Source organism: Hydra vulgaris, chromosome 08 (assembly GCF_038396675.1).
Source record: "Hydra vulgaris chromosome 08, alternate assembly HydraT2T_AEP".
NCBI classification, from domain to species: domain Eukaryota; kingdom Metazoa; phylum Cnidaria; class Hydrozoa; order Anthoathecata; family Hydridae; genus Hydra; species Hydra vulgaris.
In genome coordinates, this window is record NC_088927.1 from 19,566,112 (window position 1) to 19,590,000 (window position 23,889).

Sequence of the window (23,889 nt, forward strand, 5' to 3'; positions counted from 1 at the left end):
AATTGCAACTTCGCGAATCGAAACGTTGTTTTCGTGACAAATTTGTTATAAAAAAAAATTAGAAATAATTTTTTGTATATTGTTAAAAGTTTAAAAAAATACCAGTATGGTTTTTTTTAACTTAAAAATATTAATTAAAAAAAAACCATGACACTTATAATTATAACAGTGCACTTTTAATAAGTGTAAACTAAGACGCAACATAACGTCAAAAAAATCTATAGGTATTTTAAATGCGTCTCACATTTATATTATATAAAGTTACATCACGTTTTATTTGATCAAAAGCTTTTAAATTTATAAGTTTAGAAAATAATCTTTGTTTAATAAAACCCACAAGCAATCCAATGTAATTATTATATAGATACTTAATTTTTTTTTACATAAAAAGATCTCGAAAAATTCTTGTTACTTATAAATAAGCTAAATCAAATTGCTAGTGGGTTTGATTTAAAATGAAACTTTTTTTAAGTCTTATAAACGGCGCAAATCGTTATTAAATCCGAAGACGGCATATTAAAACATTTTTAATACTCAAGTTTTTTTTGCAACTTTTTTGATTAAAACTTAGATTTCAATGCGGTAGAAAAGTATTATTTTGAGGTACATGAAACAATACACAGTTGATGTATGAACACTCCATTGCGCCTGTACCTTATATTTATATCTGTAAATGGCGTAAACACGATTTGGGGGGAGGGAGGGTAATCAGGGGTCAATTATAAAAGAAAGAAGACACTAAACTAAAAAAAAGGTAGGTACGTTAAAAGCGCAAGTTCTTTTATTGAGGTGGAGGGTACTAAAAAAAGCGTATATTAAAATTATAAAAGAAGACACTAAACTAAAAAAAAAGTAGGAACGTTAAAAGTGTAGATTCTTTTATTGAGGTGGAGGGTACTAAAAAGGGGAGGGGAAGAAGGATTGAAATAAAAGCGTACGTACTTAATGAACGACTCCTAATTAGAAATACATTTATACATATACAATTAGCAATGATAGTTAAAATTATGCTTGCAATTTTCGGCTTTTAAAATATTTTATGTGATAATGACCCAAATTTTTTTTAGATTGTTATGTATTCCGGTTTTTTCATAAATGTTGTTTAAGTTAAAAAAAAAAGATTTAGGAAAAAAATAACTATGGGCAAATACGCAATAAAGTTTTATTTTTTTGACTAAATTTTGCGAAACTTTATTTTATTTTAAACAACAAATACGAAGAAACCAGAAAACACAATAATCTAAAAAAGAAATTGGACCATTATAATCACATTAGCATTTTTTTTTACAAATATTGAGATTTACCTTGCGCTCAAAGTCAAATAATTTGGGGACAATTTGGGGCATTTTTCGAGGTGTTTTGCCGCTAAATTTATTTATTTTGTCAAAAAAAGTTTTACTGTTGTGCTAATGTGATTTTAATAATTATATAATCGGATAAATGTTTTTTTTTTTTTACCGATTCTATTCCTTTGAAGATGTAGATTTTATTTTTATATTTTAAAGATTCTCTGCAGCTAAGATCGCAAAAACGCGTTAACCTCCATAAGGTAGTAGAGGCGCTCGGGGATCAATTAAAACGAATGCCAATGCATGCAAAACGCGCAGTAATCAAGGCAGAAGCCAGACTAATAGGCATACCTTGTCGGGCACCAAAAAAGGCTAGTATTGCACCTGAATCTATTGGTAATGATAATTCTGACAGTAATGCCTTTGATGATATTTGCAACGATGATAGTTCGTTTACCAAAGACAGTAGTTAGAGGCAAAATGTACACAGATTATATTATTACTATATTAATTATTTTTTTCGTTATAATAAACTTCTGAATTAAATGCTTTTTTCTGATCGCCATCAATAAATTTTATATGAAATTTGAAATATGTATGAAGAGGAGGGAGGAGGGTAATCAGGTGCGATCAATCCCCCTTTATTTGCATATTCTCTTTATTTCAAACAACTTTTAAATAGAAAATTAAGAAATATTTATATTTACTATTATAATCTGCCTTTTTTCTAAAAATTTTTTTTTTTACCATCAGGTCCAGTTGTAAAGATATTTAGGTTCAAATCTTAAGTAATTAGGGACTTTATCCCTAATATTGTCGAAAAAAAAAGTTATTCAAAAGTATGTCAACCTGGGTCTCAAAAGTAGCGTATTTTCATAGAGATTTTAGAAAACATAAATACTTTTCCTTAAAATTTATTGACAAAAAAATTATGTGAAAAAATGCTAAAGACTCTTAAAAAAAAGTCAAAAGAATGTTATTCACCAAAAATACACAAAATACTAATTTTTATTACAAATGAATAACATTTTTGAAATCTCTATGAAAATACGCTTCTTTTGAGACCCAGGTTGACATACTTTTGAATAACTTTTTTTTTGACATAATTAGGGACTTTACCCTAAATACTTAAGATTTGAACCTAAATATCTTTACAACTTGACCTGATGGTAAAAAAAGAATTGCATATTTGAAATCAAAATGAGAAATGCTATACAAAAAACAAATTGTTTGCTCGGCACCAGAAAAAAAAAATTTTTTGTTGACCTGTGTTATTAATGTTAATTACAATATTGTAAATCTAATTACGTTAAAACTTTTAATATAAATGAAACGTTTTTAAATTTTTTTTATTTAATCAGCGTAACACTTCTTTTGTTTTTATTACCCCACAAGCAAAAACGTGTATATAATGTCAATTTTGACAATTTTTAAGTTTGATTGTAATATATTATATATTATATTATAAATGGTAAGATTTATGTTACTATCAATTATTACGAGGATATACTTAGTTACTTAGTTTTTGTTTTAAGTTTTTATGTGATATACATTGTGTGATTGGTATCAGTCTACTCCTCTAGACTCGTCTAGACCTACTCTCTAGACGATGGTACGTTCTTATTAGCCTATATTATATAGGCTATAAGAGTAAATTGCAGCAATAATGTAGGCCGATAATTAGTGTCTTAATCGCATACAAGATAACAATTAAATATCGCTTATATGAATTTCGCCGCTGGTGATCATAATCCCGTTTTATTGGGTCAAAATGTTACGTACTAATACACTATTCGTTACATCTCGGATACGTAAAAATTATACTTTTGCACGTAACGTTACGTTACAATGTTACGTATCATTACGTAAAATCTTACGTCTCGGTTACGTAAAAATAACGGACATTTTGCACGTATTGTTACGTTACAATTTTACGTATCGTTACGTAAAATCTTTCGTCTCGGTTACGTAAAAATAACGGACATTTTGCACGTAACGTAACGAATCTCGTTTACGTTACAATACGTAATGTAACCTGAAAATGTTATAGGGGTTATAAAAAGAATATAAATATAACTTAAATTTTGTTTAAAAAAAAAAGATATTTCCTTATTTAAAGTCTATGTATTATTGTGTTAGTTATTAAAACTTTTTTTTTTTCTTTAAAACATCTAATTGGACCTCTTACACATACAAAACTTGGAAACAAATACATTTTAACTATAACTGATCTTTGGAGTAAATATATTGGAGCTTTTGCATTTCCTGAAAAGTCAGCCTTTTATGTTTCAAAGTGCCTTACTACTTTATTTTATCAATTTGGTCCTCCATAGAAAATTCTTTCAGATCAAGGCATAGAATTTGTAAATAGTTTGAATGAACTTTCGTTCTCTTCATTTCAAATCAAACACTTGATAACCTCTGCTTACCACCCTCAAACTAATGGGCAAGATGAAAGAACAAATCAGACAATTAAGAAATCCCTTTCTAAATTATCCAATGAAACCCAAGACAATTGGGATGAATTGTTAGAAGCTGTTTTATTTGGTCTACGTACATGTGTGCAAAATTCAACAAAATTCACACCCTTTTTTTTTAAGTTCGGCAGAGAAGCAAACTTATTTTCAACTTTGTCTCTAAATAATACTGATTTAGATACTAATGAAAATAAAAATTTTGAATATAAGGCATCCAATGAACAAGTTCAAGAAAAAATGGATTCTTATAATAAAGTTGTTACAGAAGTAAATAACAATATTATGCAGACCCAGACAAAAATGAAAAAATATTATGCTTCAAAACAATTGAAAGGATGCAAATCATTTTCATTTAAAATAGGAGACCAAGTTTTAGTAAGAAATTACAGAAAAATTGGTCGCAAAGGAAGTCGGATTGAGCATGATTGGCTGGGACCTGGAATCATTTCAGAAATAAAACAAACTGGTGCTATTTTAACTGTTAATGGTAAAGTTTGGAAAAAATCTGTTGCTTTATCCAACATCAAGCCTTATTTATCAGAAAAACAAGCATTGTCCACCCGATTGATTTTAAAAGAGCATGATTATTGTCTTAAAATGACTAAACAATTAATTGAAAAAGATGATTTAAAAATAATTTTAAAAAAATCCAGCAAGAGAAAGCATCCAACTTCTCTAACTGTCGCAAGTATATCAAAATCCAAAAAATTAGTTTGTCCCGCAATTTCTGTAGATAATAATTTTTATTCAACATTATCAGCGCAGTCAGTCAAGCTGTGCATAGATGTTTTATAAAATCCATCTCGTTGGCTCGATGATACTTTAATTGATATTGCACAAAGCTTTCTTTCACACCAGTTTCCTGAAGAAGGTGGGTTTCAAAGTTCTTGCATTTTTAATTCGAAAAACTTTGGTGGTTATACTATTTCTGGAAAATTTGTTCAGATACTTAATGTTAGAAATTCGCATTGGGTTCTAATAAGTAATTTAACATCTGAAAATGGTTCTAATTCTGTCCAGCATTATGATTCATTATTTACTAGGTTTAATAAAGCCACTGTTCCATTACTGGTACACAAAGTTGCACGATCGTTGTTAATAAATGAATGTATTTCTTCTTTGAATTAGGAGGTCATAAGATGTCAAAAGCAAGACAATGGAAATGATTGTGGGCTTTATGCTATTGCAAATGCTACTGCTTTATGCAATGGTTTTGATCCAAGTTTAATTATCTGGGATAAATATTGTATGAGGTCTCATTTCCTGCAGTGTATTGAGAGAAAAAAAATTATCATTCCAATGTGATGATTTCTGTCACTGTAAAATAAAATAATATTGATGTAGTGTCTCTTTAGATTATAAAATAATAGAAATATTTAAGTGTATATTTACAATATGCTGACCTAATCATGTGATAATAGCAGTTTTCAGTTATTTATTTTGTTTTAATTAGTAATTTTAGAAACTTGGTGTAAAAATAATTTTTTGAAAACCTTAATAAAAGATATTTAATTTATTAATTTTTGTTTTGTAAGCATAATGACTTGAAATCTTTTTGTTAAATACATAAAAATATTTTCTTAACAAAAGCTTATTTTAAGCAAAAACTAATTTTAAGTGTCTTTGATTGATTCAGTTTTAGATTAGAGTTATAAGTAGTGGAGATACAACAAGTAGAGTTACAAGTTAGAGTTAGAACTAGAGTTACAAGTGGTAAAGATGGAACTAGACTAGAGTTTACTCAGTTTTATATGAGAGTTTAATCTAGAGTTTTCTAAATTAGATTTATTGTGATAATTTTTTTTTTTAATTGTTACTTTAGTTTAAATTCTAGTTGTATCATCACTCTTAAGTAAAAGTTATAATTAATAAATATAAATTATAAATATAAAAAAGTTCAAAATAATTTTCTAATATTATTTTTCTTATATTTCAGGTTTCAAGTACTTTTTTAAATTCAAACATTTAGGTCTTTCTTGTTTGTTTCATCTGTCAATTTATTATAATTATAAATATAAATAATTCTATTTATAATAAGAATGAAAACTTTCTTCCTTTTTTTTTTTTTTGAGTTTAGTACGACAACTTTTTTTGAGTTAGGTACGACAACTTAAGCTCTTATGGCTAGGAGTAATTAAAGAAAACGATTCCATCACTTATGTTAAAAGTATATTTGATAGGTAAACCTCGATCCCTGGTGTTTTATTTGAGGAGGCAAACAACCGACTATCTAGGAGAAGTATGTTTAAATGGACACAAGTTTAATAACAATACAAAGTTGAATGTAAATTTATTTTGGAAAATAAATTTTTAACAATTTAATATGTCATGCGTTTTTTTTTTACATTTCTCATTTTGTTTCCAAGTAATTGTAATCTTCTACATGTTTTAATCGCTTACACATTATCCCACGTTAGCGTGTTTGGACGGTTTAGTTTGGATACTGCTGGTTTATAATTGTAACGTTATGGAAGGTTTAAGATCATATTTAGATCAAAACCTAGAACGTGTTAAATTTCAAACCATTAACTCGTTTTCCAGATCAGAAATGGATTCCTATGTTTATTAAGTGTAATAGTTTTTACACTTTTTACACTTATATGAAAATTTTCATCAGCTGAAAATTTATAGATAAGGCTTCTTTTTTAAAAAAAATTTAAATTAAAATAACTCTTTTAGAAATACTATTACATTAAGAGATAATATTACTTATCCAGTAGTCACCGTGTGAGGTGGGCGCCAGATATCAAAATTTAAACATACTATAAAATTTATATCACTATCTATAAACATAAGACATAATACAAAATAAGATAGCTAAACAAGAGCAGTGCGGCGCTCCTAATCCTATTGTTACGTTAAATATGTTTGCAAATATTAAGTTCTTATAAGATTATTTTTAAAGTCATACATTTTAATAAGGATTTTATAAAACTTTAATTTAAATCTTAACTTAACTTAAAATTTAGATTTACGTTTGGCGTTAAAAATATTGTCGTGATTGCTCATTTTGTCTACTTTTTTAACGGGATACTTATTTAACGCCTATAGGCGTTAAATAGGTATCCGTAAGTTAACGCATGCGCAGATACAACATTTTGACTACTTTTTTAACGGGCTACTTATTTAACGTAACACCGATAAACAATAAATTTCAAAATCGGACTCAGCGAAGCTTGATATTTTTAACCAATCAAAACAAGGATAGATCTCAGGAAATAGCCGCTAGTTAGCAATGAGTATAAATTATGACTTTTAAAACTAACTTTTATTACTCTGTCGTCATACATTATTGTCTTGGATATGTCAATATTTTACAATTTATGACAACTTTCTGCTAATAATTTTTTTTTAAAACATTATAGTCTAAATCATCAAGTTGCATAGATGACAAATTGTTAAATAAATTTCTTATTTCATAAATAGTTAGTATTTATAAAAAAGTTAGTATTTATAAAAAAAGAAAAAGTTATTAAAAGTTGCTAACAGCATGCTCAAATTAGAGCTAAGATATCTTATAAACAGACTTTAAAACAGCAAAAAATTTATAAAAAAGAGTAAAGAAAGAAGGGGAAAAAGCTGTTTGTAAACAGCTTTTTCCCTAACTTTCTTTCTTTTTTTTTTTTAATTTCAATATATCCGTGTAATATCAAATCATATTTATATAGACTAGTCTAGATCGGTTTGTCTACCAAGTCTAACCTCAGTTGTATTCATATTTGGTTTTTCAGATCTTAATTAAGATTTTGTTTGATAAATTTTCTTTGCCATGATTTCATTATTATTTGTTAATTTGTGATTTGAGTATTTCATTAATTTTATTTATTTGTGATTTGATTTGATTTTTACTGTTTTTTTTTTATTAAATATATTTTGGTTTCAAAGGTTATGGGCAAATAAATTAAAAGCAAAGTTTAACTTGACCAGATCTAAAACAAAACAAACAAAGGAGAATGGATTTTAAATATTTACAAGGCGTTATTGGTATGTTTATTATATTTCTTTGTGCTGCTCCAGCCAATATATATATATATATATATATATATATATATATATATATATATATATATATATATATATATATATATATTATATATATATATATATATATATATATATATATATATATATATATATATATATATATATATATATATATATAAAATCTTTTAAAAACATATTTTTGTTACATGATATTATATTTGTTGAATTTGATTAAGAAGGCTGCATATATCAAAATATATTTAAAACTTTTTGTTTTAAATATATTTTGATATAATTATATATTTACAATATTTCACTGACCTATAGCGGTCAGCATCATCAGGTGTAATAAAAAACATTAGAAAAATTGTTACAAAACTACATAAATCAAACCGTCAACAAAGAAGACATTACAGGCATAAAATAAAAATAGTTTTTATTAAGTAATATAATAGCGTCAGTTAAAATTTTGACCAAAATAAATGTTCCCTAAGTTCTCTTGTTTTTAATCATTATGTTTTTACCTTTAAATTTTCTATTCTTTTTTGAACAAGATTTTTTTGTAACGTTTTTATTACATTTGATGATGCTGACTGCTATAGGTCAGCAAAATATTGTAAATATATAATTATATCAAAATATATTTAAAACAAAAAGTTTATACGCAGCCTTCTTAATCAAATTCAACAAATATATGCGGTAGTGGTGTAGTGGTAGAGCGCTCGCTTTATAAGCAAGAGGTTCCGAGTTCAATCCCCACCACGTCCCTGGTAGTACCGCGCTCAACTTGTTTCTCCGCTCAGCGGCCTTGTTCGTCAAGGTTCGTGTTTCGAAGTTATAGAGTTAAGAGGTTATAACCACAATTAAATGGCCTCCTCGTCTGTAGGGCTTGTCGGCCTTGGGGAAGTGAATTAACAAAAGAAAAAATATAAATATATATATATATATATATATATATATATATATATACTATATATAAATTGAATAATAAAACAACAAATATATATACATATATATATATATATATATATATATATATATATATATATATATATATATATATATATATATATATATATATATATATATATATATATATATATATATATATATATATATATATATATATATATATATATTATGTATAAATTGAATTAAATAAAAAACCAAATATATATATATATATATATATATATATAAATTGGTAATTTTTTAAAATTTTTCAATTATTCCTATTGTTATATATTTATATTTTGGTGCAACTTATGATAGTTTATCATTTTGATTTTTCTAATAGTTTTAGATATGTACCTACAATAAACCTAATAAAAATGAGTGAAGCACAACTTAGGTCAATGAAAGAGAAACTTTTTATTATAAAAAAGGCAAAACCACCTATATCAGGTTAAATTATAAAATTACTGGTCACTAAAATATTTATTTAAAAATGTCTAAATCTTTCTGTTTAGATGTACAGCTTCCAACAGGGTTGGATGTTCTTCAACATTTAATATACCATCAACAATTTAAACATGCGCCAATATTGAATATTATTGCTTGTCCCCTTAAAAAATTTTTTTAAAGATGTTCAGATAGTTGTTGTGAATGTATTTAGTCTAAAATAAAGAGACCCTGGATTAAAGCTGGCTTTGATGTTTTAACTGATTTAAGTTTAGTTAAAAAAATTTATAACTTGCATAAGTCTTATTCCAACTTAAAAAAAAATGCAAAAAGAAGAGCTATAGGTGATTTGACTAAACAAAATGAGTTTGAGATTGAAACTAAAAAACTTTTTTGGGCTGGTAATTCTAATCTCAAAAACATGATCAGTAAATATAAAACAAGATCACTAAAAGGCAAGATAGAAGATTTAAAATTTCTGGAAGATCGAGAAGGTGAAAGAAAGTTTGTTATTGGTTCAGAGGATATTAAGTATTAAAAAAGGTAGTCAATGCTTTTAGTTAAATAATTTTTCTCTGGTTTAACCTCTGTTAATTTATTCTTTTTTTTTATCGATTCTAAATTTAAAAACTAAAACTATAATTTTTCTGTAAATTAGGCAAAAGAAAGTATTAGGAAGAAAAATTGCTCACAGCCTAAGAGTTTGATAGATGATATACCCAACAGTGCACTTATGGACACAATTCTAAACAAGGACTCTTCAATCAAATCTGAATTTAATTCAAGTGATTGGTATCACATAGAAGTCTCTGAAAACCCAGATACAGTAACTGAAAAAATTCAAAAAGATATTTATGCGGGTAATGTTTCACTTACTGCTACAGCCTGTGATATATCGCCAAATGTTTTACAGAAGGTAACACATGCAATTCTATACCAATCAGGTGTTGATCTTAAAGAAGTTAAATGCAGCAAGTCTACTGTTTATAGAAAAATAAAAAAAGAAAATGAAAAAATGTCCATCATTACACAAGAGGATATTAAGGTAGCTAATAATGCATCTCCATATCAATGTATAATTCATTTTGATGGCAAGACCTTGTTAGAGCTAAACAAAGGAAAAGTATTAAGGAGGGATAGAACGGCTGTTTTAGTTAACATTAATGGAGAGACTTACCTACTTGGAGTACCACCGCTAGCATCATCCACTGGTGAAGATAAGTTCTTAGGTGTAACAAATTTAATTAAGGATTATCAAATTACGCCAAAAACTATGAGAATATGCTTTGATAATACGTCATCCAATACAAGGACAAATAAAGGATCAGTTTCCAGAATATCTAAAGAACTAGATAAGTATCTTCTCCAAATAGCCTGTAGGCATCATGTGACTGAATTATGAATGTTTCATTTTTGGAAATTAGTGACCAATGACAAAAATAATGGACTTGATAATCCTCTTTTCAAAAGTTAAAAGATATTTTTGAAGAACCTAATTTTAATTATAATCCAGTTTAACTGTTACGATTTGATTGGAATAAGGTTAAAAGCTCTCTTTTAAAAAAGGCAGCTAATAAGTCATTGACATTTTGCAGAGCTTATGTTGGTAAACCAGGTATTATAAGAGATGATAGAAGTGAGGTTGCAGAGTTATTTGTCACTTGTTTATCCCTTTTTACATATAAAGTAAGAAAAACTGGAGCTATTCATCATGCAAGATTTTTTGGAAAAGCAATATGTTATCTAAAGCTTCAACTTCTATCCAATCAACTTGCGCTTGTTCAAGAAAATGATAAGCTGAAAACCGAAATTAAGCTTATATTAGAATTTATTGTTTGCTTTTATGCAAAATGATATCTACAATCTGAGGATGTTGTTAAAGCTCTGTTACTGGATCATACGGCCATACATCAAACACATCTGTACAAGAATGTTTGTACAAGCCCAATAGCTGTTGATGCTGTATAAGAATCTCAGTGTAAGCATTGTTGGTATTTGGATTCAACCATGATATCTCTAGCTTGGCTAGATGATGCGTTAGAGGAGAAGGCAAAAATTGCATCAGCAGTTCTGTCATTTGATATGTCTAGCTCTGACTGCGATAAGCCTGAGAACAAAGTAAAAGTTGATATCAAGGAAATTTATAAAATGGATACAAATATTGGTAAAAAACCACCATCTTTTTCTGTCTTAGTTAAGAATTTTTTTTACCTGATTTTTGACATGATTGGGCTTGATAGGCAATGAGTTAATACTGGCTCTCACTTCCACCAAACTACTGGCATACTCAGTCATGCTTCAAAAGTTTTCAAAAAAATGCTGAAACTTTGATTTTTGTAAATGACCATTCAGAATGGTCAATAGGTATGATGGGACAGTATATTTATAAATATTCCGATGAAACTGAAAAACAGAACAGGTTGCTCACAGTAGACAAAGTTCGATCTGTATTTAGATCACCGAAACAAAATCCAGTACAATTTCAAAAAGTAAATTTAATGATGGCCTTGGTGTGATTCAGAAAAAGATAAAGAGATAAACTTGAAAACTTAATTAGATTGTCAAATGCTTTTTTTTTTTGTTATAAAATTCAAAATGTTCATTTATCTTTTTATTTACCCTTACTCATTTTGATTTTTCAGTATAAATAAATGGCAGCTTTTAAATATAGGTAACTGGCGTTCCATCAAACAACTGTTTTTGAGGTGTAACAAAAAAATCATATATTTTAAAACTAAAATATAAGTCTATATACATAAAGTAAAAAAAAAATTTGAAAAAAAAATTACTGCTCCCTCAAGATGCCAGAAAATGACCAGTTTTTGGTCATTTTTTCCCTAAATTATTGGCTTGAGGGAGTCAAAAGTGATCCGATAACGCTCAAACTTTTTGAGGCTCATTTTTTTATATATTTGCCGCAAATTTAGGGGGTATGGTTTTTTAGATTTGAAAACTTACATTTTTTGACCATGTGTACAAACGTACACACTTTTTGTTCATTTTTCACACAGATTTTGTTTATTTTTCACTATGAAACTTTAGCAAAATAATAATTGAAACACGATGTCTACATATGTGCACACCAGTCCTATTTTATATTTTAATAAAATTGTACATACACCATAAGGAGGTCTAGTATTATATTTTTATTACGAAAATAAAATTTTAAAACACATCCCATGTGACCATGTATGAAGAGGATATTACGTATACATATATATATATATATATATATATATATATATATATATATATATATATATATATATATATATATATATATATATATATATATATATATATATATATATATATATATATATATATATATATATATATATATATATATGTATATATATATATATATATATATATATATATATACATATATGTATATATATACATATATATATTTATATATATATATATATATATATATACATATATATATATATATATATACATATACTATATGTATATATATATATATATATGGATATAAATATATATACATATATATATATAAATATATATAAATATATTTATATATATATAGAGATAATTACAGATATCTTGACCCTCCAGGGGACCAAGGAAAACGGTTTGACTAAACGAATGGTTGACTTAAGCGATGTATAACTGCCTCCAAGATTTGTGTTATGCGTGTGTATTCGCGTTGATGTATGAAGTTGATCTATAATGTATCTTTATCCAAAAAGGCTGATATCTTGGTCAATAATGAAGTAAATTAGGCACGGATCAGTAATGAGTTGTTTTTTTTCCCACTAATGATCACTTAATATTCGCATTCTCTTGTGAACAATGTGAAGTATAATATACTTGTAAAATGTACAAATGTACCTTACTTTAAAGATATTTTTATTTAGATGCAGTTAGCCGATGTTCTTAAATAAAAAGACACAAAGTACAAAGTTATAATTTAGACTGTTTGGCGTTTGCACCATATTGATTGGATCGAGGAAAACGTGCATCAAATCAAAATGAGTCTGATGACAGAAAGCGATAAAAGTACATATGAATTTAATATTGATGATGAAGATAACGATATCATGAATTTGATATTGAAGTGACAATGAAGATAACGATATTATATGAATTTGATATTGATGATTTAGATAACGATATCATGATTTTATCAAGATCGTTTTGAAAATAATTTTAATTTTATATAAGTTTTTATTCTAAAAATGTGTAAATTATTTTTTTGGTTTTATTTGCTTTCAATAATTGATTTTCAATTTCTATAATTTAGTTACCTGAGTTAAAAAATGGTACAGGGCAGATTATTTGTAATAATATAACAACAGTTAGTATTACAATATAAAGTTAACTAATAATACTAATAATAATAAGTGAAAGCTGTACCAATTGAGAACAAGATGTGCAGTACAATAGCATAAGATACTGTGACAGCTATTATAAGTTTATGAAGAATTATTGTTTCTTTTCTTACTCACAACAACACAATATTTTACAAAAATAAATATTTTTTTGGAATAAAAGAGTCACGGCACAAAAAGCTGAATTTTTAAGGTTTATAAACTCGTATAAAAGTTGGTTGAATCAATGCTAAGCCAAAAATCAACGTTAACATAACGTTGATTTTTGGTTTGTTTTCAACGTTGATCTAACGTTTGGTTTCATTTTAACCAAAAATCAATCATAAATTTCAACGGTTTTTCAACGTTGATTGTGCTTGCTGGGACAGTTATAACATCTATTCAATTTGACAAATTTTGTTTGAAACAAATTAAGCGAAAGTCAATACAAAAGTGCATCAAACAATAAAAAAAGTTAAGATCAGTAGCCAAAGGGTTCAGTGATAAATAAAAGCCTAATAAAACTAATCTGTCATGTTTTTGGTGGACCTTTAACAAGATTTTACTTAAAAAAAATTTAAATGTGTTTGTTACAACTATTGATTTTTGTAATTCTAGGGTATCTTAGAAACGTAAAATCTTTACATTGGGTAATGATTTTTGACTGAAATTTTCAGGTTATACTCAGTATATGAGATACGGTTAACAAAATTCCTGTAACAAAATTTTAAAGTTCCTGTTCAATTTTTTTTAGTAAAGAAACTAGTGCCCACGAAAAGTCAAATAACTTAGTGTTTTAAGCATATTTTCAATAATATGTAATGAAATTTAAAATAAGTCCTTAAATTAAAAATCCATCTGTCAACCGAAATCAAACATAATAATTAGGGATTGCAATCCCGCATTAATTTTGAGCATGCGAGATCCTGCAAAAACTACTGTGGGATTTGCGAGATTTTGAAATTGATGCTTTTAAACAAAAAAAGTCAATGCTTTTAAACAAAAAAGATATCAAATTAAAAGTGTTTAATGTATTTGCGAAACAAATCCATTTAAAAATTTACTAGTCATACAATGCACAATGAGGTGTAAACTGAGAAACTTCTATACTATATGCAGATACGACGATACTGAGTCAGGATTAATTGAAATGTTTTATTAACTGTCTGAGAAACGATGTGTTATTTATTAAATAAGTAATAGCAATTTATCAGAAACTGTCTGAGTTTGTCAACATTTTTATATTTTCTTCTAATATATACATATATATATATATATATATATATATATTGGATATATGTTGCACTCAGCAGTATATATATATATATATATATATATATATATATTATATATATATATATATATATATATATATATATATATATATATTCAGCTATTAAAATATTTTTCTTAGCTATAAATATAAAAAAATCATTCAAAAATAAACAATTATTTAGCAAAACATTAGTCGAACTCGTTTATATTTTTTTTTGTTTGGTCAACGATTAGGGGTCGTCCATAAAGTACGTACGCCAAAAATTTTGAAATTTATCCCCCCTCCCCCCTGTTGCCATGCGTACTTTTATGTCCCCACCCCCCCCCTCCTTAAAAGTACGTACGTTTCTCAAATACCCCCGTCCTCAGATATCCCCCCCCCCATCCCTCCTTTATTTTTTTCTCAATAAAAAAGTTTATTAAAAAAAAAAAGACGGAGGGTACCTTAGATACTTTATACGACCCCAAAGCCCTTTGTTTGTGCATTTTAAAAACGTCTTTAAGTATATTTGCAAATAATAATTTAAATAAATTTAAAATACATCGAAGGTACGTGTGTATTTGGGCGAGAGGTTAATGCGCCGGAAATAGTCGATGGAAATTCAGGTTCGATTCCCGGTGAAATCCATGTAAACCTTTTTTTTGTTTTAATAACGAATCAAATGTAAATAAACTATACTTAAGGTGGACGTTTTTTTCAGGCACCCCTCTTTAGTAAGTAAAAAACGAGTCTTACGCGAGATCAGTAATATTGAAAACAAAGGGTAAAACCCAGTGGGAGGGGCAACAGCAAATTTTGTGCCCTTTGCTAATTTAAGAAGCTTTTTATTTTAGCAAAACCTAATGGTCAAATTTGGAAGATTTTGAGACGCCATTGACACGTTTTTTTTCGGGGGGGACTCCGTCGGTCCCCCCAAAAAAAACGTGTGAAAGTGTTCCAGATAGAACACTTTCACACATCGTGCAAACTTAAGTTTGTTAATATGCCAAATGAGGTGGCTTTGCAAAAAATTTGGATGGCGGAGGCCTGGGAACAAAAAGCCCTAAAACATTTGCCTCCCCCCTTCCCTGCCCAAACGTGAGGGAAATATGTAGCAAAATTTTTAACTTTACCATCTAAAACTAAATTTAAATTTATCGACAGATTTTAATTTTTGTAGAAAAATATTGTAAATTACAAAAAAGTTATGACCATGCAAAATTTACACCCCTCTCATTTTGGGGGTCGGAAAATTTGCATGGTCATAACTTTTGTAAAATACAATATTTTTCTACAAAAATTAAAATCTGTCAATAAATTTAAACTTAGTTTTAGGTAAAGTTGAAAATTTTACTACATTAGTGCCCTCACATATGGGCAGGGGAGGGTTAGCGTTTTAAGGCTTTTTGTTCACAGGCCTCCGCCATCCCGATATTTTGCAAGACCTCCTCATTTGGCATAGGTATAAACAAACTTAAGTTATGAGTTTGCACGGTGTGTAAAAGTGTCCTATCTGGAACATCAAAAAATTCTTCAAAAAAGGGACGACCCCTTATGTTAAAATTTTCGCTAATGAGTATGTTGAAATGTTTGTTAATGAGTATGTTGAAAACGTGAAATAGAAAACGTGCGTGCTTAATAATAAAAAATACACTTTTAAAAACTACTTTTTAAAAAGACTTTAAAAATTATTTACATCAAGTTTTTAAAACAAAAGTGCCAACTAAGCATGTCGCAAATTAAAACTATATGGAATTATTTTAAAAAAAGTGATAAAGAAGAAAATGCGAAGTGCTTGTTATATTCGGCTACTTTAAAAATTAGTCAAAGATCAACTAAAGGGTTATTAATCCATTTAAAAACTAAACGTGGCACCGATTTAAAATCAAATGTTTTACAACAATACGGAGCTTCAACTTCAAAACAGCATGAATCATTTGAACTAGAGCCTAAAATATACATCGACTGCGAAGACGAAGAAGTAATTCTATCGAAAAAGGTCAGAACAATTGACACGTTTTTCGTAAAAGAAATTTCTATGGAAAAAATGGTATCGCGCATGGTTGCTAAAGATGGCTTTTAATAGTTTTTGCACATCTTCAGATTTGCGGCATTTGTTTTCAAAGAGTGGTTTCCTGCTCCCTACTTCACCTAATACTATAAGATCAATGGTAGTTAAATTCTCAGGTTCTGTAAAAGCCGATATAATGCAAAAATTCATATAACTAAAAAAGCAAAATCAAAAGTTTTCAATAACGTTTGACGAATGAACATCACAAAATAGTCAGAGATACTTAAACTTAAATGTACATATGACAAAACATTTTAATCTTGGATTGAGTCGAATCCATGGATCGTGTAATGTAGAATATTGCGTCAATTTAGTTGCAGAAAAGCTAAATAGCTTCGGTATTGACCTCCAAAAAGACATTATCGCCATGACCACTGATGGAGCAAGTGTGATGGTGAAAGTCGGTAAAATGATATCTTGCTATCAACAACTATGTTATGCTCATAGAATACAACTTACAATTATTGATATCTTATACAAAAAAAACAACAGAGAAGTTGAAGAATCGTTTACTACATATGAAAATTGTGAAGAAGAAGATGAATATGGTAACACTGATGATGAAGTTATGAATAAAGAATATGGTTTGACAATAGTTTTGGACCGACCATCTGCTGAATTGGTTAGCAATTACAAAGATCTCAAGAAAAAAGTGAGAAAGATTGTGAAAATATTTAAAAACTCTCCTGTCAAAAATGATACATATTTACAGAAGTATATCCTACAAGAACACGGGAAAAAGCTTAAGTTGATTCTTGATTGTAAAACTAGGTGGAACAGTATGTTCGATATGTTAGAAAGATTTCATAGACTAAAAGTATTAAAAAAGCCTTAATTGATGTTGGGTCAGAAATTCGTTTCACCCAAAAAGAATGGTCTTAAATTAATGACTTAATTATTTGCCTGGCACAATTATAACTTGGTCTCGAACTATTATGCAGGAGAGAATCGAACCTTGTCACTGCGGAAAAAACTTTTCAATTTATGTTAGATAAATTACAAAAGCAATCATCACTTTTGAGCATAGTTTTCGCCGCAGCACTTCATGAGAGGTTTACACAACGTCGTAATAAGAATTTAAATGGACTATTAGTTTACTTTCAAAATCCTAAACAATATGAACAAGAAATTAAAAAAAATGAAAACACTTTTTCAATGCCAAGAAGAACTGTTATGCGTCAAGAAATAAAAAAAATATTGATGAGTTTATACAATTGAAAGAAATCAAGACGAACAAAATGAACTCGAAAAAAAAGAAGCTGAAGATTCTATTAACAATTCCCAAATACTTACTCCTACAATTCTATCGCTGAAAAAAGAATTGAAAAATCAAATACAGAAAGACAAGAAAAGCTGGACTGAAAATGTAAAGGAGATACCAAATTTAGATTCTTTCGATTTTGATAAATTATTGAAGAAAGAAATGTCTGCCTATAAAAATAACGGAGTAAGAGGCAAGTTTCTAGATATAGCGCATAGTTACTTGATGACCATACCACCAACAATCGTAGAGGCCGAGCAAGCTTTTTCAGCTGCTGGTTATATATGCAGTCCTTTGAGGAGTAGATTAAGTGATGATACTTTAAGTAGGGTCTGTTTCTTAAGAGCGCATTTCTTACAACGATTTTTTCATATTTGTTATTTTAAAAAATAAATAAAGCTAATAGACGTTCTACGTAAAGCTAAAAGATGTTCCTCGTATTGTGGCTTATCTTTTTGTTCATTAAATTTTAAGACTTATACTGATTTACAAATGAATTGTGTTTGGTTTTATTTACCTCATCTTATCAATTTAATAAGTTGAGTATATTTTTTCTGAAATACTTGAAAGAAAAATACAATTGTCATTTTGCCTTTTATAATGTGCATTAGAAATCTACCAATCCCGCGCGGGATCCGCACAGAAATTAAAAGTTTCCGCGGGGATCCCACGGGATTGAAAAGTGTGCGGGACTGCAATCCCTAATTATATTGCATCAATCTACAAAGTTTGAAGGAGAGAAAATTTATATAAGGAAAGATATTACGTCACAAATTTATTCAATTTAAGGCATTTTTTAGCCAGTTTTTCCGCCATTATGGATGTAAAAAAAAATTTTGGAAAAAAATTTCATTTCAGATTTTTTATAAGATATAAATCTCGCCAGAAAAATTAGTGTTTGGCTTGATTCCAATTTTTTATTAAAAAAGTGTTTTTTAGTAGTGTACCACCTTTAAATTTGAAAAAGAATTTTAATTAAATTTAATAAAATAAATTTATAGTTAATAATAAAATAAATTTATATTTAATAATAAATTTAATTTAAATTTAATGAAATAAATGAAAATAATTTTTTTTCAAAATACAAAAAATAGAAATAAGTTTATTTTATTTATCTGTTTTTTTTATCTAATAAAAAAAATATTTCCGCAAATGTTTTTTACAACAATTAATTACTGGTTAACATTTTTTAATGTTATTTTTAATGTTTTTAATGTTTTAATGTTTGTTAATGTTAATTACTGGTTAATGTTTTTTACAACAATTAATTACTGGTTAATATAAATAATAGTTTCGTTTCCGCATAAACTGACCTAAAAGACTGTTTAAATAAACTAATCGAAAAAAGTTTTAGCGTTACATAAATTGCGAAACGCGTACGTGAAATCTTGAATACGTACGTAAAATTCAAGTAGTGTAACGCTTCTTAACAAGGCCCATAATACTTATACTAATTCATGCATTTTTGTTAATTGAATAACTTTATTTTTGCATTCATATATAGAAACACAGAAATAATTTTTTTTTTTCTAGAAAACAAAAAGCAACAGCCAATGGTTACTTAAAATACTTTAAAAAATTTTTAAATACTCGTTTAATTATTGTTTATAAACAGAATTCGCATTTCATTAGAGTTTTGTGGGTTTTGCATTTTGGAGTTTTGGAGTGGTGATAATCTAAAATTTACAATTCTCTTGGCGTTAACTGGAGGGGGAAACAACTCCAATCCTCTTGGAGTTAACTTGAGAGATACAACAAAATTACAAAAGCTTGGCTTTGAAAATATTAAAAGGTTTTAAAACCCCTCTAGATGTATCCTTAAAGTTTATATAATACATCAATTCAATTTAAATTCAATAATATATATTCTGAAACAATAATTTGTAAAACTTTAACGACATTTACAAATAGTGCCAGTCCTAATTTAAAGTAAATACTTTACAATAACTTTACAAAAAAGATGACAATAATAGTAGAACTAAGAATAATAACAATTATAGTATTAAAAAATAACAATAAATAGTGTAAATGATAATAAAAAAGTGATAATAATTTTTACTATAAAATTAATAAATACGAAAATAGGTATAATAAGAGAGTGGTAATAATAACAATAATTTACAAGTTTTACATCTGAGGTTTTTAGAAATAATATCTTTCTGAAAAATAGGAAAAAAACAAACTGTTTTAAATTAGTAATTAACTCAATTGATTTTATTCGAAAAGGAAAACTGTTTCGAGATTATAGGCTGTGCTATTTTATAGATTTTAGACCATATTTTACAGGAGAATCATGTGGCACATGAAAATTATATTTATTAGAAGAATAAAGTTGAAAGCAACAGCTTTCTTATATTAAAAAAATTTGTAAATGTACTTGATTAGTATTTTTGTTTAAGACTAATTGACATTTAATAGCTGAAGAAGATAATTGATTTTGAGCATTTTAGATAGAAAGTAAACTTGATCAGGATTGAAATAATAGTGATTAAATTATTTTTAAAGCCTTGTTTTGTAAGTTGGATAATCTTAAAAATTCTTCTGAGCGGATATTTACCAAACCTGAAATGTATATTTTAGATGTAATTCAAAAACGACATGCTATATATTGATAAGAGTTTCAAGATTAACATAGTGACAAGTGTCAGTTAGAATCCGTTTAATCTACATAGTTTTATTGTTAAATCTTTATGGTGATGTAAAGACGATAATCATTAAGGGATTTTTTCTGTTTATTCAGCTAAAGTGGGTAGTGAATTTTAAAAGACGTAAAATCATTCTTTCTTAATTACTTTTTTAAATAAAAGTAGTTAAGAAAAAATGATATTTATGTCTTCAATGTCAAAAGATGTTAGAAAAAAGAATGACCCTACTTTATTGAATTTATAGAAAAATATTATAACATTGTTGTCACAAACACAAAAATTTTTTCCTAGCTGACACAGAACGTCCGCAGGACGTCTTAAGGGTGTCCTACGGACTTGTGACATCCATAAGACTTGGTATAGATGTCAAACAGACGTCTATGCCCGCTCATTTAATTTAAATAAGTAAAGGTAGTTCTATGTCATAATAAATAACAAACTAAAAACAGAATAAAAAAATATAAGATAATAAATGGTTTTACTTGAATGCCACAAAAAACAATCTTTTGTTTGCAATATCGACAGGTTACCAAACGATAAATGCAATGCTTTTCCATGTGGTCACTTAGTTCTTTACGCAAAAGTGTAGTAGAGCATTGTTCATTGAGGCATTTTACCTCTTCATATTCACAAGAGGTTAAATGGTTCTTAAAGAGAAAAGTTTATTTCAATTATTTTCAAGTATATTAGAATAACGTTTACTGTTGAAACTTTTTTTTATTGCTGCTTACTTTTGCTAATGCTACTTATTTTAAAAGCGTTTTCTTCCAAATATATTTTGCATTTTCCACGTCACTTTAAAAGTATCAAGGAGAAATTGCTCTGTAAAACTTTGGAACAAAACTCTTTTAAAAGAGTAATAAAATCTGATTTGAGCCGTGATAAATGGGTAACACAAGCTAAATTTCTTTAAAATGTATCGAGATTTCTAAGGAGGAGTGCAAGAAGCGAACTATAATATTTAAAGTCTTGCTTAAAATCTGAAATTACACTTGAGCTTATGCAAAGAGCAAACTTAAACTTAAGCCTTACCTTAACTTTGGGTAACTTTGGGTAACGTTGTGCAAAAATTTGAAGTTTTTTGCTTTGTGTTTCTAAAAACTGGCTATAAACTTCTGCAATATTTATTGTCTAACTAAAAACTTTTAATATTCGTTAGACTATAAATATTGTATTATTTTATTATTATTTTAACGTTCAGAGGACCAATAACGGCTTGATTATGCCATTTCATTACAACAAAAAGCAGAAGAAAATCGCAATTTCATTAATAATTTGAAAATAGGCGATGAAGCCCATTTCAAATTTAATGGTTTCGTAGACAAGCAAAATTGAAGGATATGGGCTACGGAGTATCCAAGAACTGTTCATCAGCAATATTTGCACCCACCCATACTGTGTACTGTTTGGTTAGGTGCTTCATTTGAAAGGATCATTGGTCCATACTTTTTTGAAAATACACATGGCACCTCAGTTACGGTAATGGTAGTGAAAAAACAGTTGTGGCTTCAACAAGATGGAGCCACAGCCCACACTACAAGGGACACAACGGCTCTGATACATGACCTCTTTGGCGAAAGCATTATTTTGCTTAGAAGGGGTTTCAAGAACCCAACACGTTCACCAGATTTAACAGCACCAGATTGTTTTCTGAAGGGTTTATTTAAAAATAGGGTCTTCGTAAATAAGCCAGCCACCATACCACAGCTAAAACAAAACAATTGCAATGAAATTCAAGTCAAAACACTGGAAATTTTGTAAAAAGTTAAGCAATATGTATTGGAAAGAGCACGAATGTGCGAAGCCAAAAATGGCTACCACTTGCGGGATATATTTTTTCACACTTAAACCAAAAATATTTCCTAATAACATACTGTATAACAAAATATCAATAATAATTAACTATTAAATAAAAAAGTTATTACCCAATCAAACCATACTGTTAGTTTTGCGCCACCCTGTATAAACAATTTACTTCAACTTTTAAAAATATTGTTTTTGACAATTAAAGACAGTTGTGGTTGTTTTGCGCATCTTGCAAAGTTATCCCAATTTAGTCCAAAATGTTAATTTTTTTACAAAATGGGTAATTTTTATTCACCTATACGGACAATCGGATTAAGGTGGTCCTATACTTAAAAAAATCAAAAAAATTGATTTTTCAAAAATTGCATATTTTTGAAGCCCAAACATTCTTCATTCCAAACATATATAGATCATTATAGGGAGTGAATTTAAAAATGCTCTAAAATAGCAAGTTTCACAAAGAAGTTAAATAATTTTCTTAGCAGCGGCCTTAGCAACGGGTTGTTTATATTATAAAATAGGTGTTTTAGAGTGTTGCGTCATTTACTTTTAGTTTTTGACACTGGTGTAATTAACTGTTTCATGTTTATTTTCCTAAATAAGCCATGATTTTTAAGTATAATTACTATGTTTACATATATTACTTATAGAAAAATCAGCCTTGTGTTATAATTTATTTGCCTCGTGCTTATTTTTATTATGGGAAAAATAAATGTGATTCAAATTTAAGATGGAAAGCAGGTGGTAACAAGATTTTAAAAAAAATGCTTTAGAGGAAATCAATTTTCCTCAGTATCAACAGTCAGCATCAATTTAACTTCTAAATCGGAAATCATTAACTCAACTCAATCAAAAATCTTGACATCAACATTTTCAAAAAAGTTATCACATAGCAGTAAAAATAGTATTGTAAAAATTAATGATTCAAATAAATTGCCTTCATGCTTTATACTTATTGACACAGACATTTTAAAATTAATTGTTAATTTGATTTGATTGGACATTGTCCTCAATGCCATAATAATTCAATTGAAATCTCAACTGATTTATCAAAAAAGAAAGGCTTGGCTGTGTTTTTAAACATTTCTTGAACAACATCTTTGTGCGATTGGAAACAGTCTTCTTATTCTAGCAAAGAGATTGAAAAGCAAGGTCCAGGAATGTCACTATTTGAAATAAATTATAGATCTGTTGTTGCCATGAGAGAGATAGGAAAAGGTCATTCTGGTTTGGAAAAATTTAGTTGTCTAATGAACTTATCTCCTCCAATAAACATAAAAGCATTTAATGATATTCAAGATTAAATTCATATCATTTACCAAAGTGTAGCTGATGTGAAAATGAAAAATGCAGCAAATGA

General features: G+C 27.8%; 1 protein-coding gene across 3 annotated transcripts in view; it reads right to left on the reverse strand.

Annotated features, from left to right (window-relative positions):
• LOC136083670 (TNF receptor-associated factor 3-like) overlaps positions 1-23,889 on the reverse strand; it is a 114,062-nt gene that overhangs the window by 79,028 nt on the left and 11,145 nt on the right. For all 3 annotated transcript variants that reach the window (XM_065803226.1, XM_065803228.1, XM_065803227.1), the window contains exon 4: positions 21,206-21,370. In XM_065803226.1, the coding sequence (XP_065659298.1) occupies positions 21,206-21,370 (165 nt within the window). The remainder of the gene's footprint in view (positions 1-21,205; positions 21,371-23,889) is intronic.